The sequence below is a fragment of the Carassius carassius genome, chromosome 7, assembly GCF_963082965.1.
Source record: "Carassius carassius chromosome 7, fCarCar2.1, whole genome shotgun sequence".
NCBI lineage: Eukaryota > Metazoa > Chordata > Actinopteri > Cypriniformes > Cyprinidae > Carassius > Carassius carassius.
In genome coordinates, this window is record NC_081761.1 from 30,367,044 (window position 1) to 30,383,594 (window position 16,551).

The following is a 16,551-nucleotide window of genomic DNA, read 5'->3' on the forward strand; positions in this document are numbered from 1 at the left end:
GCGACTTATAGTCAGGTGCGACTTATTTATAAAAATTAATTTGACATGAACCAAGAGAAATTAACCAAGAGAAAACATTACCGTCTCCAGCCTCGAGAGGGCGCTCTAATGCTGCTCAGTGCTCCTGAAGTCTACAACAGTGCAGCATAGAGCGCCCTCTCGCGGCTGTAGACGGTAATGTTTCCTCTTGGTTCGAAATAAATGCGACTTATAGTCCAGTGCGGCTTACATATGTTTTTTCCCTCATCATGACGTATTTTTGGACTGATGCGGCTTATACTCCGGTGCGACTTATAGTCCGAAAAATACGGTATGTAGTTTTTATATTTCTTCTTACCTGTTGGAAAGACACTAGGTACATTATCTGCATCTCCTGTCACCAGAGATGGTACGATCCAGGTGTAACCATAACCAGTGAGGCCGACAGAATGCGCCACCTCGAAAATGGTCATGGCTTCTTCTTTAGTGCAGTACAGCAGTATAACAGGACTTTGGAGCTTCTTCATCTGGTTCTGGATCTTTGAGTCGCCATCATCTACTGACATGTCCAACAGCAGCACCTCTTCCAGCTCCCAGCCAACAAAACTGTTCTCGACAGTACTCCGGATCTGGATCAAGGCAAAACAGACAAAGAAAGATGAAAAAAAGGCATGTCCTGTAACACCCTCCTTCTGCCTCCAGCTGTTTTCGCTTTTGTTCTTTACATATAAAGAGAAGAGAGAGTTTAAAAAGAAAACTGACAAAAAGACAACCAGAGAGAAAAAGGGAAAGCTACATTTTTATTTAAAGGAAAAAATGAAAACAGGAATTATAAAAAGTGAAATTCCTATCATGCACTTTATCCAGATATATATATTTTTTTTATCTCTATGATTTGTAAAGAAGCAGTCCTAACCCACATTTCAAAATGCACAGAACTGCTCTGCTCTGTCTGTAGAGACTGAGAGGAATTCAACTGCATTTCCTCATAACAAATTGTTCAAACACGAGTCCACAGAGATGCTTTCCATTATAATCTACTGCAGTCAGAACTAGAGGAAGATGAAATTATTGTACCCACAATTCTGATGATGCATACATCTGTAGCGCCCAATATTTCCAGCCAATTTGACAGACTTGCAAATTGCACTGACAGTATCATTACACACATGCAGTCAAGTGTAGTGTGAGCATCAGCTACCACAGGGGTAAATCTACAAAAATGACTGTGATGGTCCCTGTACACTGATACTCTGACATTTCAATTCCACTGTACTGAAAGATCACTATATTTATATCTGAGATACAAATTTTTGTTTTATTTATATGCTATATAATAATATTAATAACAGCAAAATGTACTTAGAAATTAATTTTGAATGAGGTTTTATTTAAATTTTATTATTTTTTATTTAGTTTTGTCATTTTTTCTGTGCTTAGTCATTTCACATAAAAAAAAAAACACAATATTTATTTGTATTTTTTTTTAACCATACAACTTAAACCTTTTTTACGATTCTTACATTTCTTAAAGGGACAGTTCACATTTTTGTGATCATTTACTGCCATGTCCACCATTACGTTGATTATGTTCTGGGGTACTCTCCAAAATGGCGGAAGACAGTAACTCGGAGGGAAGAATTGTTGAAAAAATTGTGTTATTATTATTTTCTTTGCGTACAAAAAGTATTCTCGTAGCTTTGTAAAATTACGGTTGAACTCCTGATGTCACATGGTGTGCCTTGATCGTAGTAATATCCCTGCTGTCTATGGAGGGTCGGAGAGCTCTCCGATTGCATCAAAAATATCTTAATTTGTTTTCCGAAGATGAACGAAGGTCGTACGGGTTTTCTTACAGAATTTTCATTTTTGGGTGAAGTATCCCATTAAGGACATTATTTTGAGGTTTTATAAAGATTAGTGAGTGTTTGAAGTGAGCATGCATTCATGTATGTTTAATAAAAAATAAAACAAATATTTGGCTGAAAACTTATATTTTACTGAAACACTGTAAATTCCTCATTTAAATACCAAGGTATTTCTAAGGTAATTTACAAAGCGCAAAGTACAGTATGAGAATAAAATAGCACAGGGACTGCGGCAACTCAGGATATTGCAAAAGATGAAGGGCCACAAATAGGATGCACAAGAAAACAGATGTCAGTGTGGCTGGAGAGGAGAGTATCAGCACTGGACACAATTTGTTCAAGGTTTTGGAATCGCCTGAACCATTGTTCCTCCCCCAGCAGACAGCAACACAAAGCCTGGCACTAGTCTCACTGGCAGAGCATCAAACACCTGTCTGCTATAAACCTGCAAGAACATCAAGAGCCTTCTGCATGAGCCTCCTCAATAACGCAGAGCATCCTCTGGACCTCTGCTGGGCTCTGCTTGCATTGCCCTGAGGTTGCTCCTGATTTGGAGAATTACTGAAAGTACAGTAGAAATCAAAGAACACAATCCTGACCATTGCACTGTGTATTTAAGAACTTTATTTACAGCACTGTGGGCCAAACATACATTTAGGAGATATGTGACAACAGTAAGCTCTAGCCGTTGTTTCCCAGTTGAGGCAAAATACAGTATTTCTACAATGACTCAACACATTTCTAAAGCAGTGATATTTCAGAATTATTTAAATACTATAACACTTTTTATTAACAATTATTAATTATTTTTATATTCTCATTTTATTTTGATTTTATTTTTAATGTTGATTTTTTTATTATTATTTTATATACATTTTATTTTAGTTGGACCTCTATTTCAATCAACAAAATGTTTTAAATAGCTCTAGTTTTAGTTAACAATAATAAACTTGCTCTATAAAAGGCTGTTTTGCTTGCATGAAATAAAAGGGTCAACACTACTATTAAAGGGCTTGTATACAAGGCTAAAGGCACATACTGTGAGAGGTGTGTGATGAATTAACAGAAAGATGGTTATAGGGAAAATTCCACTAGTCATCATTTACTCAACCTCATGTCATTCCGAACCCGTTTGACTTTCCATCTTGCGTGCAGACTCTTTTCTGTTGCCACATGGGTTAAGAATGACATAAGGGTCAGTAAATGATGACATAATTTCATTTTTGAGTGAACTATGCCTTGAAATAAAAAACAATAAGACATAAAATTGGAGAGGAAAGCAGCATTAGTTCCTATAGGAGTGACGTATAGTGAAAGTAGGGGAGAGGACAGGTCTATTCGTTTTGACAGAAGCACTAGCATACAGAAGATAGAGGAGAGGAAGAGAGCATTAGTAGAGAAAGAAGCATTGGCAAACTTCTTATGATAAAAGAGACTTGAACCGCAGCGGCTGGCGCCCCAGCGGGAGTTAGGACCTCGTATTAGGGTGTGAATCGAACCAGCTAGAGTTTCCAGAATTGGGGGCAGTGAAGCAAACAGCAGTCTGGGGTTTCACAAGATCCCCATCTCAATTTGGCCAAATTGGTGTAGCTCTGGATAGGTGCGTGTTTATACACCCTGATGATGCATTTCAGTGATTCGATAAACAAAAGCAGGCTCTGAATGGATTGTATGGTGGGATTACGAACATGAGCCATATAAACTGCGATGTGTTTCTTTCAACCCCTCAAAACTCATTTGAAATCACTTAGGAAGCCCTGGTAAAAACCCAAGCAAGCACATAGCAACATGCTAAAAACATGCAGAACATCTTAGCAAGCACATTGCAATGCTTTTCTGCACCACTCCAAATTCCTTCAGAAATAAAATCCAGGGAACAATTGTTAAACTCTGAGTGTTAAACATAACTTTAAAATAATAAATAAATGTAATAACAACTACAACAATACACATATATACAATACTGTTCAAAAGTGGGCCAAAAAAGTGCTTTTTTCAAGAAAGTTATATTTTTTATGCAGCAAGGGCACATGATATTGATCAAAAGTGGCAGCAAAGATTGTTATAGACACTGTAACAAATGAATGCAGCCTCGGTGAGCATCACAGATTTAACAACTCCAAACCTTTTCATATATACGAAAATATATAAGAAAACAAATAAAATGTACATGTAAATATATATTTAGCTAACATATAAACTATGTTTGATGAGTCTTCTAAGCTTAGTATAAAATAACACCTGAGCTGAACTGACATCAGAACTCATGTTTTATTTTGAAGATTACTTGAATCATAAACATACATTGGGGTTTGGATGGAGACCTAAAACTTGACCTGTATTACTTCTACACCTGCTTAAATTAACAGTTAAACTCAAATTAAAATGAAATTCAATTGAGAAGCAATGAATAGCGTCAACTCACCCGATTGACAAAGTCCTGGTATCCTGGGTAATAGGTGGTGACGATGGAGAATATGTACCAGTCATATTCCTCCATTATGTTAAGCATGACAGAGGCCTGCTGCTCTATAGAGGGTCCAAACTGGAAGAACATGGAATGGTCATCCTGCAAGAAACAAAAATACATGCATGCATGAGAACAGAAGTATCAAGGCGAATCACATTATAATAGGATTGTTTATCAGTTGTTTATAGTTACAGTTTATACTGGTTTTCAACAGTACATACGGTATGTCAAAGAGATAGATGAGAATTTGCTAGCTCAATCATTTTTCTTATATTCTTCTTGCCTCCAGCCCATTACAAAGACAAAGGGACAAATCCAAGTACCGTAAAACTTCAAATAATAGCCGAGTCCCAAATAGACACCTGTCTCTTTTAAACGCATGGTGTGACGACAGGTTTGGGTAAATAAAGGCCGGTCTCAAATAGAGGCCTGGTCTGTTTTTTAGTATCGGGTTGTATTTGATCTTCTCAAACCCGTCAGGTCGTCTGTTCTATGTTTTGATTAGATTTCACGTGACAGACACAACAACAGTTCATGAACGACTCATCACTATGGCAACATAACAAAGAGGTTAACAAACTTTCTTTTAGTCTTCAGTTTTTCTTAATTCTCTCAATACCACCATGGAGACGAAAAGAAAAAAGTATGTAAGTATTTGACATTTAAGCTGACAGTTGTCATATTTGCCGAACAAAATTCGGGAGAAGCAGCGGCAAGACATTTCTCGGTTGATCCAAAGAGAGTGCGAGGATGGCGTAAAAATAAAGCTGAACTGCAACGTCTGTCCGAGGAAGATGACAAAAGGGCCAGACTGCGAGGTGGAGGGAGGAAGAAGGCCAGTGAAGAGCTGAAGGTGAGCGTGTGTGAGTGGATCCACAGCATGCGGGCAAAGCATCTCAGAGTCTCACGTAAAACGATCAGGGCCAAGGCAAAAGAAGTGTATGCAACAGTGAGTGACGGCAGGGATGAGGAGAGTTTTACTGCGAGCGCTGGCTGGCTGGACAAATTCCTGAGGCAAAGACTTTTCAGTCAGAAGACGCACAACTGTGGCCCAGAAAGACGCCAAGCACTTCACTGAGAAACTGGTAAATTTTGTCACATATACAACACGGGCTGTGATACCCAGTTCATATGCTCGATGGATTTTAGTGGTAACTTATATTGTTCTGCCCATTGCTGTCACATCGTTTCATTTTTTATGCTGCCAATAATCTAAGACATTTCTTACACTAAATGATTTGTTAAACACATTCGTTTAGGGGTAACTTGTATTGTTCTGCCCATTGCTGTCACATCGTTTCGTTTTTTATATATATTTTTTTTATGCTGCCAATAGCCAAAGACATTTCTTACATTAAATGATTTGTTAAACACATTCAAATTAATTATAAATAAAAAGTAATATAATGTGGTAACCTCCTACTGTCATGCTTGAACATCTCAACACTAAATTAAAGGCCTGTCTCTTATAGACGCCTGTCTCAAATACAAGCCGGTGCAGTTCGGCGATTTTGGGTAAATAGAAGCCCAGTCTATTATTTGAAGTTTTACGGTATATATATATTTTTTTATTTTCACCACAGTTTGGATAAAGGGAACAAGGATCAGGAGAAAGAGGGTAGAGAAATATGAACCGCAGTTCACCAGATCTAACATCTGCTGCATCAAAGCCAGTGAACGAGACACATTTTGCTCCCCTAACATCTAAATGACCACTTCACTCCTGAAACAAATCCCAGGCAGTTCACATGTCAAAATGAATTGTCTATGGTACATTGGTGATGAATGACTTCAAATGTTTATAATAAGCATGTTAATGAACTCTTCACATCTAGTATGCATACACTGATGCGAGTGTGTGTTTGTGTAAGCAGTCAGTAGCAAATAAGCCAAAGCATTTTAAAGCCATGCACACATGTATGACAGTGCACATGAATGCATGCAGACTGATGTATAACTCTGTACATGCCTGTAAATGATTGTTCTGTGTGTGCACTCATGTGTGAAGTTGGTCGTGGGCGTTTGCCATGTTAGTCATCTCACAGTGTCTCTCTCTTTCAGGTCTCCACGCTCTATTCAACATCAAAGCCACTCCCCTGGGGTCCGAGATGGACTGATCTGTTACCTTGTTTCGGCTTTAATGAGGTAACAACACTGATGGGGCTGCGGGGAGGGGGGCTTATCTTGTTAATCTAATGGATGTAGTATAATATTTTACATATATATGTGTTTATATATTCTTGTTTTGTGGGATCTCACTAAATGTTTAATGTGTGTCTGATTTGCCAGTGTGTATGTGTGTGTCTTTGCCTCTTTAATTTTCTGACTTCTATTAATTTACGTGCCCCCAATATTAATTTCCTGTCTTAATTCCTCCTCTTCCCTTTTGGAGTTGATCCCATCAGGAGAGGTGGGAATCCAGTAATAGGGCCAGTAAGATTTATTTTTCGGAGAGAAATTAGCTCTTTTACTCAGCAACCAAGAATTAAAGGGATAAAAAATGACAGTTAAGAAGACACTAATATAAATGCTGTTCTTTCAATTCATTAAAGAAACCTGTAAAAAAAAAAATGTGTATCATGGTTTCCATAAAAAATTTCAACAGCACAACTGTTTTTAACATTGGGAAGAAAAATAATTGTTTCTTATGAGCACTTAAATTCAGTTTTGATTTTCATCACAGGAATAAATGACATTTAATATTAAATATATATATTTTTTTAAAAACATGAAAATAGAAAACCATTCTTGTAATATATAATATAACATCTATCAGTGTTGTCAATTTAATATGTTAATTTATTAGTTATTGAAAAAGGCAGTATTTCTCTGGTATTGGGACTGTCATTTCATTAAAAAATAGTATCTTATTTCTATATATTAAAGGGGTCATCGGATGCCCATTTTCCACAAGTTGATATGTTTCTTAATTAAAAGTCTTTACCATACTTTAGTTAAAATTTCTCAGTGGTAGTGTAAAACAACACCCTTTTTACCCTTTCAAAATCAGTTCTGCCGACATCAACCCATTCTGCTGCATGTTGCTTTAAATGCTAATGAGCTCTGCTGACCCCGCCCCTTTCTTCTGTCGAGTGATAAGCAGTGGTCTGAGAGTTCTGTCTACTTTTTTTTTTGTTTGCTCTGTTAACTTTAACCACATTTCACAAAAGATAAACTGGCAAAACGAAAAAGCTAAATGTGGGAACACACGCCACGCACTAAAAAAGAAAAAAGAAAACACTTTGATACCCATTTAAAACTCATTTAACTAACACCATTATTTATACTATTGCACTGCAGTGTAAATGCATTCATGCCACCTCTGAGCTGCAATAAACTGTCTGTAAATATATCTAAACACCAATTCAGATGCAGCTTCTTAAAAAAAAAATCATGGCCTAAAAGTTTGTGTAATAAATTTTATGTTGAATCAAATAAAACATTTCTTTCTAAAGCTTCTTTATGATGCTTTTCTCATTTAACACAATAATGACTTATTTTCTGTGGCCAATTTCTCAGCCAGATATGACGTGCAATTAATTTGCAAGTAATTTGATTAATCAATTGTGCCATTAATTATATACAGTGTGTGTGTGTGTGTGTGTGTGTATACATTAACATTATCACTATTTTCCTCTTTAAAAAATAAAAATAAAAAATGGCAACAATATACCAACCTTATATGAGCATTACATTGGTTTTCTGGGAAGCACCTTGTAGTTTCATGACATTGAGCAAATCTTGTATTCTCAAAATAGACTGTACAAATACAATATAATAAAATATTAATAATACAGTTTATAATTCTACTTCATCCCAAACAGGAGAGAAATCAATCAAGGTTGACCACACATGCTTATTTTACTGACATTTTTTGTTTTGTTTTTTCAGAATAAATGTTGAGTCGACCCATTACAGATTCCATGTTGATATTCTCCCTACAACACCAACAACAGCAGTTTACACTTCAGAGACACCACTGTGATGAACATGTGAAATGACACACATGGTCTCCCATTTCAACATTACATTTAACACACACATAATATATAGGATCCCATGTGTCAGATTTGTTTTCCGAATCATTCCTCTCTAATCCGTCATTCTACACTTCTGCTCATCACCCCCTCCCGCTCCACCTCTTCATCCGTTCTGAGTCTATTCAACTCAAAATGAGCGATCACAGACACATGCACTCCACATCCCATTCCTATATCACCAGTTTAGCACAATGGAGAGGCCAACCTAGTCATCCACTACCCAATATACAGCCCTGCATGAGCAGCAGGGAGCCAATCCAGACCTTACATTACTATCCTCTCACTACTTTCCTCCCTTCCTCTTCAATAATAGAGACTAGTGTCCTGCAGAGGCAGTTTATAAGCAAAGTATCTTTAATATTCGAATGAGAGGCAGAGGCATAAAATAAGTTTCCCACTAACTCTTGACTGCTGGGAGGGGATAACAGCTAAGCTCTTGCCATCAACAATACCGTGCCAGAACAGCATGTCATTAAGAGAGCATGGGGAGAGATTGAGAAGCGTTGAGAAGAGAATGCATCTTAATTCAAGTGATTCATCAGCTGATCTACCACGATGGATCAAGTATCAGATTGACTGGAAATAAGAGGCACTTAGCAGCCAGAAAGATGTCTCTGTGTTGCTTCAAGAGAGCAACCATATTTGTGTTGTTTTATTTTCTTTCTTTAACATTCAGTTATTTATAATAATTAGCGTTTAAAAAATGTATTATTCCATTTAATAATTTATAATAATTGTAGACCCCTTTTATTGATTAATTCATTAATCAGTCATTTTATATTATATTATCCTATTATATTTGTTTTCAAACTGTTCGCTTCATGATTTTGTGGTTTCCATGAATATTTGTCTTCATGAGTAAAACAGTAAGAGAATATCTCCATTTCACGGTTTATAACGCCATAGGATGATGTTCTGAACAGTAATTTTCCATTGCTATAGGTGGGATTTGTGCTGGTCAGATGAAGTTTGATTTAGCATTAAAGCATATGTAACTAAGATTATCATCATTGCTCATCTCCTGCTTTTCTCGCAACAGCATTTGCCCTGATTTTGGTACTAGATCAAATGCAGTGAAATACTGATTTTGGGAACCAGACAATACTTGTTTTTAACAGGTTATGGGTACCAGGAAAAAAAAAATTTCTGATGGGATCGGACGCTGTGGGTTGGATCCAATATTCATGAAATGTAGACTCAATTTTAGATTATTCGACAGGATGCCAGCATAAACTAATATCTTGGTTATTTTCATTTCTGTTTCGGATTACTCAACGGATTAAATACCTTAATAGTTTAACTAAGACTAAGAAATACATATTTGGGGGGAAAAATCCAATTCCATTGCCAAATGAGGAGATAAACCCAAAACTTTTAAAAATTGTGTTAACACAGACTAGTCTAATTGGCCTTAACTATATATTAATCACTGATACATAAATAAACAAAAAAAATTTGGTAACATTCATTTTCGTAAAATATAACTTACAAACCACAGTGCATGTTGTCATAAGAACAACCAGTCAGCCACCCCACAGTTAGTTTTAAGCTGTGTGTGTTTGATTCACCAAAATAAATCAACTCATTAGAATAATTTGTTTGGGAATCAGACTACACTGTCTGCACTGTATGTTTTTGATTCACTCAAAAGAACTAGCTCATGAAAGTAATTGTTTGTTTTGTAACAGTAATATCAACGTTCATTATTTTTACTTTACAACAGTTAAATGTGATTATTCTGACATGGCACACATTCCAATCAATGTTCTTTTCCAGAAATGCATTAAATTAAAATAAAATACTTTTAAGGTTTGTATCAGAAGTAGTATCTCAGACAAACCATTTTTCTATATTACAGTTTTTCTCGATTGGTTTGGCTCATTTCTTGAAACCGAGATGACATTCTCAAAATAACATGGACAAATCTCCAAACCACCTTGCAATTGTTCACAACAGAATGTCATTTTTCATTGGTTTTATCAAATTGCAAATGCTTTAGTACATGTCTCAAGTGACTCTGTGCTTTTTTTCAAATGATTATGTACAAGTAGCTACAGTTAGCACAATGAGCCCACATTTAGCACATTTTCCAAATAAATAGATCTTGCTGATCTAAACTGATTAGTTGATTTTTCAGTGAAATGGTTACTCTCTCCAAAACATATCAGCATGGTTTCATTGTGTAAGTCATCATATGCACAATTGTCTGTTCAACTGTCAAAATTAGTCAAAGATATAATACCATGAAAGAATTTCTTGGAACATTTGATAAATTTATGACAGTACTTGACAATCAATCAGGTTGGAGGTGGAGGGTGTATGAGCATCAGGCTCAAGACCAGAGGGCCCTGCTGCATGCAATGGATGCTGCATGTGAGGACATCACAGGGGATCAATGTAGGGGATGGTTGAGACATTCACGCCATTTCTTCCCTCGCTGCATCGCAAGAGAAAATATCCGTTGCGATGTGGATGAGAATTTATGGCCTAACAGAGAGCAGCGCGTCGATGGCCAGGAGGATGAGGATGGTGGCCAGGAAAGAGAGGGTGACAATGGCGACCACTGAAAATATTACTGTACTATAGTTCTGAAACTTTATTTACAGTATGGTAGGCTAGAGTTTTTTTTTGTTTGTGTTTATAACTGTTCACATTTACAGAATCCTGTATATGTTTTCTTTTCACAGTATGTTCTCTAATGTTAACATTTCTTTGTACGAATAAAAATGTTTACAGTTTCCTTGAGTATGAGTGGTTTATTGGAGGCTGATTTTACTGTAAAATCTTTTAGTTTTATTCATAGTGGTATTCTGTTGCTAGACCTGTGCCTCAGTGACAAAACGTCTAAGCATTTTGACTTGCAGTGCTTAAACAATGCCAAAGGTATAGTGCATTTTGGGGGCATTGACTATTTATATGAGAAGGATATTTAGTTTTGACACATGGATAAACTGTTTTGGGAGAGATATGAGCTTTTGCAGGGGATCCATGGTGTTGTGCTAAACCATCCAGGTTATTTTGACAAAAGCACTAAATGAATGCACATGTGCCAAGGCAATTGAGAAGGATCTGTGCTATTTTGACTGTACTGACCTTTTATATGGGAAAGGAATCTGCTTTTGAAGCATGGAAGAAGAGTTTGGGGAAAGATATTTGATTTTGCTAGTGAGCTATAATGTTGAGCAGAACTGTAAGACTGTTTGGCCAAATGACCTTATGGTTTTGAGAATGTCATCTCGGTTTCAAGAAATGAGCCAAACCAATCGAGAAAAACTGTAAAACTCAATAGAGAGTACCTTCTGTTATTTTCTACAACAATAGAAAGAGGCCCTTCTGGCAAGTAGTGCTCTAAGTAGTGCTCAAGGTTTTAATAATACAAATTAAAGAGAAAAAGAACAGACACAGTGAGAGAAAGTAGAAAGAGAGAAATGAAAAGGAGGAGAGAAAGAGAGAGCGAGATAAAATGAGAGTCAAGAGTCCAGAATTCTTAATTTGACTTCACTGTATCTTCTGGGTAAAGTTGATGTGCCATTACCTCCATCGCTAAAGGCTTCTCTCCTCTACATATGTGTTGACAAGATAGTTTAGATTTAACTCTTCAGAACACCAGTGGCATTAACACAACCAAACGGAGCTTGTGCTAAACTGCAGAGAGGGAGACAGAGACTGGCTCTCTAGAAGGTCACTCTACTACTGCTGCTATCACGGAGCTGTCCGACTTATAAATTACAGAGAAAAAGAGCACAACATTGATCGCAGAAGATAAAATATTTATCCCAATTAAAGTGTACAAAATTATGAACAAACCCCTCAACAAAACAAAATTATTGTACACTAAAAGTGAAAGCCTTATATATAATAGATGGACACTTAATGTTACAATAATAGATAGAATGAAAGAATGATAGAACCCTAGATAGTCTGACAGAACAAGAGAAAGCGAGATAGAAAGACAGACAGACAGACAGACAGACAGACAGACAGATAGATAGATAGATAGATAGATAGATAGATAGATAGATAGATAGATAGATAGATAGATAGATAGATAGATAGATAGATAGATAGATAGAAGCACTGTAATACAGTAATACAGAGCAGAGCTTGGGTTGTACTGTAGAAAGGGATGTGATGACTCATTAGTCACACAAGGGGTTTTAGAGAAAGAACAGAAAGAGGAGAAAGAAAGAGAGAGCGGGAAGCACGAGACACAGAGGAAGAGAGAGAAATGACAATAAAAAAAAAGAGTCTTGTTCATAACAACCCGAGCCATCAAAGGATCAGAACAGCGGTGGGCCGTCACAATTCAACCCGCTCAATCTTCTGCTTTTGTTGTGAGTGTTTCACATAATGAGGCTGATGTTTTAATAGACTTTGTGAATTATGGTGGAAATGTAAAATCAACTGAGCATCTTATATGAATTATTGGTCTGAAAAGCAACTGAGCGGCCCTAGAAGTGGCTGTTTTTGAATGAGTGTTAGAAAAGCTTTCTTTCTGAACATTGTGTCAGGAGAACACACATCTTTATCTTCGTATTTGCTCAAAAGCACAAATCACTGAAACACAAACATAATCCATTCTGTTTCAGAAGTAACAGCATTCTTAGTTTTCCTGTATCTTATTTCTTATTTAAAAACACCTTATTTCCCCAGGCGATATGCACTATAAACAATCAATAGGCTCCACCGCATGTCCAGCTGTTCATTTAGCACACGAGTTCTCATTCTGCTATAGCTCCAAGACAAATACACATCATACTGTGTTATATTCTTTTGGCTGTGCTGGGTTTATTTTCCGTTTTTGCCTTAGTGTTATACACTACTTGTGTTTTCCTGCTTTTACTCTTCCATTGGCACAATGTTTTATATATATATATATATATATATATATATATATATGTTTTATACAGGTGCCATCTGTGTCCCTCATGTACAGTTGTGGAAAAAAATAGGGTAAACAATGAATAGTGGATCCTGGTGTTAAGTATGTACTAACACATATTGACACTAACATAAAAATTAAAGTCTAAACACTAAACACACACTCTCTCTCTCTCTGTCTTTCTCTCTCTCTCTCTCACAAACACACACACACACACACACACACACACACACATATACATATATATATATATATTTATACACTCACCGGCCTCTTTATTAGGTACACCTGTTTAATTGCTTGGTAACACAAATTGCTAATCAGACAATCACATGGCAGCAACTCAATGCATTTAGGCATCTAGATGTGGTGAAAACAACTTGCTGAAGTTCAAACTGAGCATCAGAATGGGGAAGAAAGTGGATTTAAGTTACTTTGAACGTGGAATGGTTGTTGGTGCCAGAGGGGCTGGTCTGAGTATTTCAAAAACTGCTGATCTACTGGGATTTTCACGCACAACCATCTCTAGGGTTTACAGAGAATGCTCTGGAAAAGAGAAAATATCCAGTGAGCAGCAGTTGTGCAGAAGAAAATGCTTTGTTGATGTCAGAGAAGAATGGGCAGACTGGTTAGAGATTATAGAAAGGCAACAGTAACTTAAATAACCACTCGTTACAACCAAGGTATGCAGAATATCATTTCTGAAAGCACAACACGTTGAACCCTGAAGCAGATGGGCCACAGCAGCAGAAGACCACATCCGGTGCCACTCCTGAAGCTAAGAACAGGAAACGGAGGCAACATTTCTCACATTTCACAAAAAACGTTGCCTGGTCTGATGAGTCTCGATTTCTGCTGCGACATTCAGATGGTAGGGTCAGAATTTGGCGTAAAGAGCATGGAAGCATGGATCCATCCTGCCTTGTCTCCAAGGTTCAGGCTACTGTTGGTGGTGTAATGTGTAACGGGGTGGGGAATATTTTCTTGGCACACTTTAGGCCCCTTAGTACCAATTGAGCATTGTTTAAACGCCACAGCTGACCTGAGTATTGTTGCTGACCATATCCATCCCTTTATGACTACAGTGTCACTACTTCTTCTAATGGCTACATCCAGCAGGATAATGCACCCTGTCACAAAGCTCAAATCATCTCATACTGGTTTCTTGAACATGACAATGAGTTAATTTTACTCAAATGGCATTGCGATGAGTGGGGCGGGGCCGAGAGCCATGGGAACAGGTCGAGGCCGGTGAAGTAATTGGAAATGAGAGACACCTGCGACATTCACCAGTCTCGAGTCCCACGGAGGAGATCCGGAAGGATACATAAGAGGAGTTACGACAGTGAAGGACGAGAGAGGACCAGGCCTGGATTTTATTTTGTGTTTGTTTTATTATTAAAGTTTCAGTTAAATGTTCGCCGGTTCCTGCGTCCTCCTTCCCGTGACTATGAAGGTTTTTACAGCATGACATTGTTGCCGAAACCTGGGAGGAAGGAGGGACACACTGCTGAAGATCCCTCGCGGCTGTGGTGAATCCACGGTGAATGATGAAGGAGTCTGCTTCCATGGACCCTCGAGTCGGTGGGCTGGAGTGAGTTGCTGGGGGGACGGACGAGCTCACTACCAGCCGCCCAAGATGTGGAGGGACGGCTGCTGTCCATGAGGGAGTGGAGGAGTCGCCGCCGTCTGCCAGGAAGCCGAAGCCTGCTGCCGTCCACCAGAATGGGGAGGAGCAGGGAACGGGGGACTCCTGCTGGCTGCCCGAAACCGGAGGAGCCGTTGCGTCCACCGGGCGGCAGAGGAGTGTCGTGCCATCCACCGAGGGCTATCCAGTGCCGCCGCCAGGCACCACAGAAGAGTTCACCCAGCTGGTGGAGGGCCGAGCGGCAGTGTGTCTGGGAACAGGAACAATTCTTTATTAATTTTTTCTCCTCTCTCTCCTCTCTCGTCTCTGTCACTCCTCATCCTTCCATCTCCTTTTCTCTCACCTTGTCTGTCTGTCCTTACCCCCAGGTACCGACGGCCACGGTGATCGGTTCCCCCAGAGGGGGGAGTAGAGCGCAGTCTCGTGAGTACCCCACAGCCTGCGAGGGGCAATGGATGTATGTGACGAGTGGGGCGGGGCCGAGAGCCGTGGGAACGAGTCAAGGCCAGTGGAGTAATTGGAAATGAGTGACACCTGCGCCACTCACCGGTCTCGAGTCCCACAGAGGAGCTCCGGAGGGTTACAAAAGAGGAGTTACAACAGTGAAGGACGAGAGAGGACCAGTGCCCGGTTGCATGAAACTCCTTAAGCTAGGAAATCCCTTAGATATAAGGTTAAGGGTACCCTTAGTGAAACTTGGGTTGCAAGAAAAAACCCTAAGGGTTTCCTTAAGGAACTTAAGGTTGTTATTAAGTTTTTCCCCTTAATTATCTAAGTGTTCCCTTAAGTGTTGCTACAAAGTCCTTGGTGACCATTTCACCAAATTTAAGTGACCAAAACAGCTCCCTTAAGTCAACTTAAACTAAATACGATTGCTGATTTAGTGTTAATTGAAGAGGAGGAAATACCAAGGCGTGTTTTTAATGATCGTAATAATCCCATGGAGACGATGAATGGTTGATGAAAGGCTGAAAAGTATTATTATTATTATTATAACCACTTACGAAAACAATAATTGTTATACAGTTAAGAGGTTTCTTGCAATGCCCCTAATGAAATCCCTTACCTCAGGGATTTTTTCTCCCTCAGGGAAACCCTCACTTAAGGAGTTTCATGCAACCGGGCACAGGCCTGGATTTTATGTTCAATTGGCTTTCAACACCATCATCCCAACAGCCCTCCAGACCAAACTGACCCAGCTCTCTGTTCCTAGCTCTATCTGTCAGTGGATCACCAGCTTTCTGACAGATAGGCAACAGCTAGTGAGACCGGGGAAATTCATGTCAAACAGCTGCTCCACCAACATTGGTGCCCCTCAGGGATGTGTTCTCTCCCCAGTGCTCTTCTTCCTGTACACCAACGACTGCACCTCTAAAGACCCCTCTGTCAAGCTCCTGAAGTTTGCAGAAGACAAACTTCAGTCATCTGTTTCATCTAGGATGGTGACAAGTCTGCTTACAGACAAGAGGTTGAGCAGATGGCTGTCTGATGCAGTCTTAACAACCTGGAGCTCAACACGTTCAAAACTGTGGAGATGATCGTGGACTTCAGGAGAAAACCCCACTGCACTTCCCCCACCATAAAAGACAGCACTGAGGCTGCAGTGGAGTCATTCAGAGTCCTGGGAACCACCATCTCTCAGGACCTGAAGTGGGACAATCACA

The 16,551-nt window shown here is 38.7% G+C and overlaps 1 protein-coding gene across 4 annotated transcripts in view; it reads right to left on the reverse strand.

Moving 5' to 3' along the window:
- Nucleotides 1-16,551, reverse strand: part of LOC132143896 (glutamate receptor ionotropic, NMDA 2B-like) — a 97,672-nt gene that overhangs the window by 35,938 nt on the left and 45,183 nt on the right. For all 4 annotated transcript variants that reach the window (XM_059554507.1, XM_059554509.1, XM_059554508.1 and 1 more), the window contains exons 4-5: nt 4,273-4,416; nt 338-608 (exon numbers count right to left, since the gene is read on the reverse strand). In XM_059554507.1, the coding sequence (XP_059410490.1) occupies nt 338-608; nt 4,273-4,416 (415 nt within the window). The remainder of the gene's footprint in view (nt 1-337; nt 609-4,272; nt 4,417-16,551) is intronic.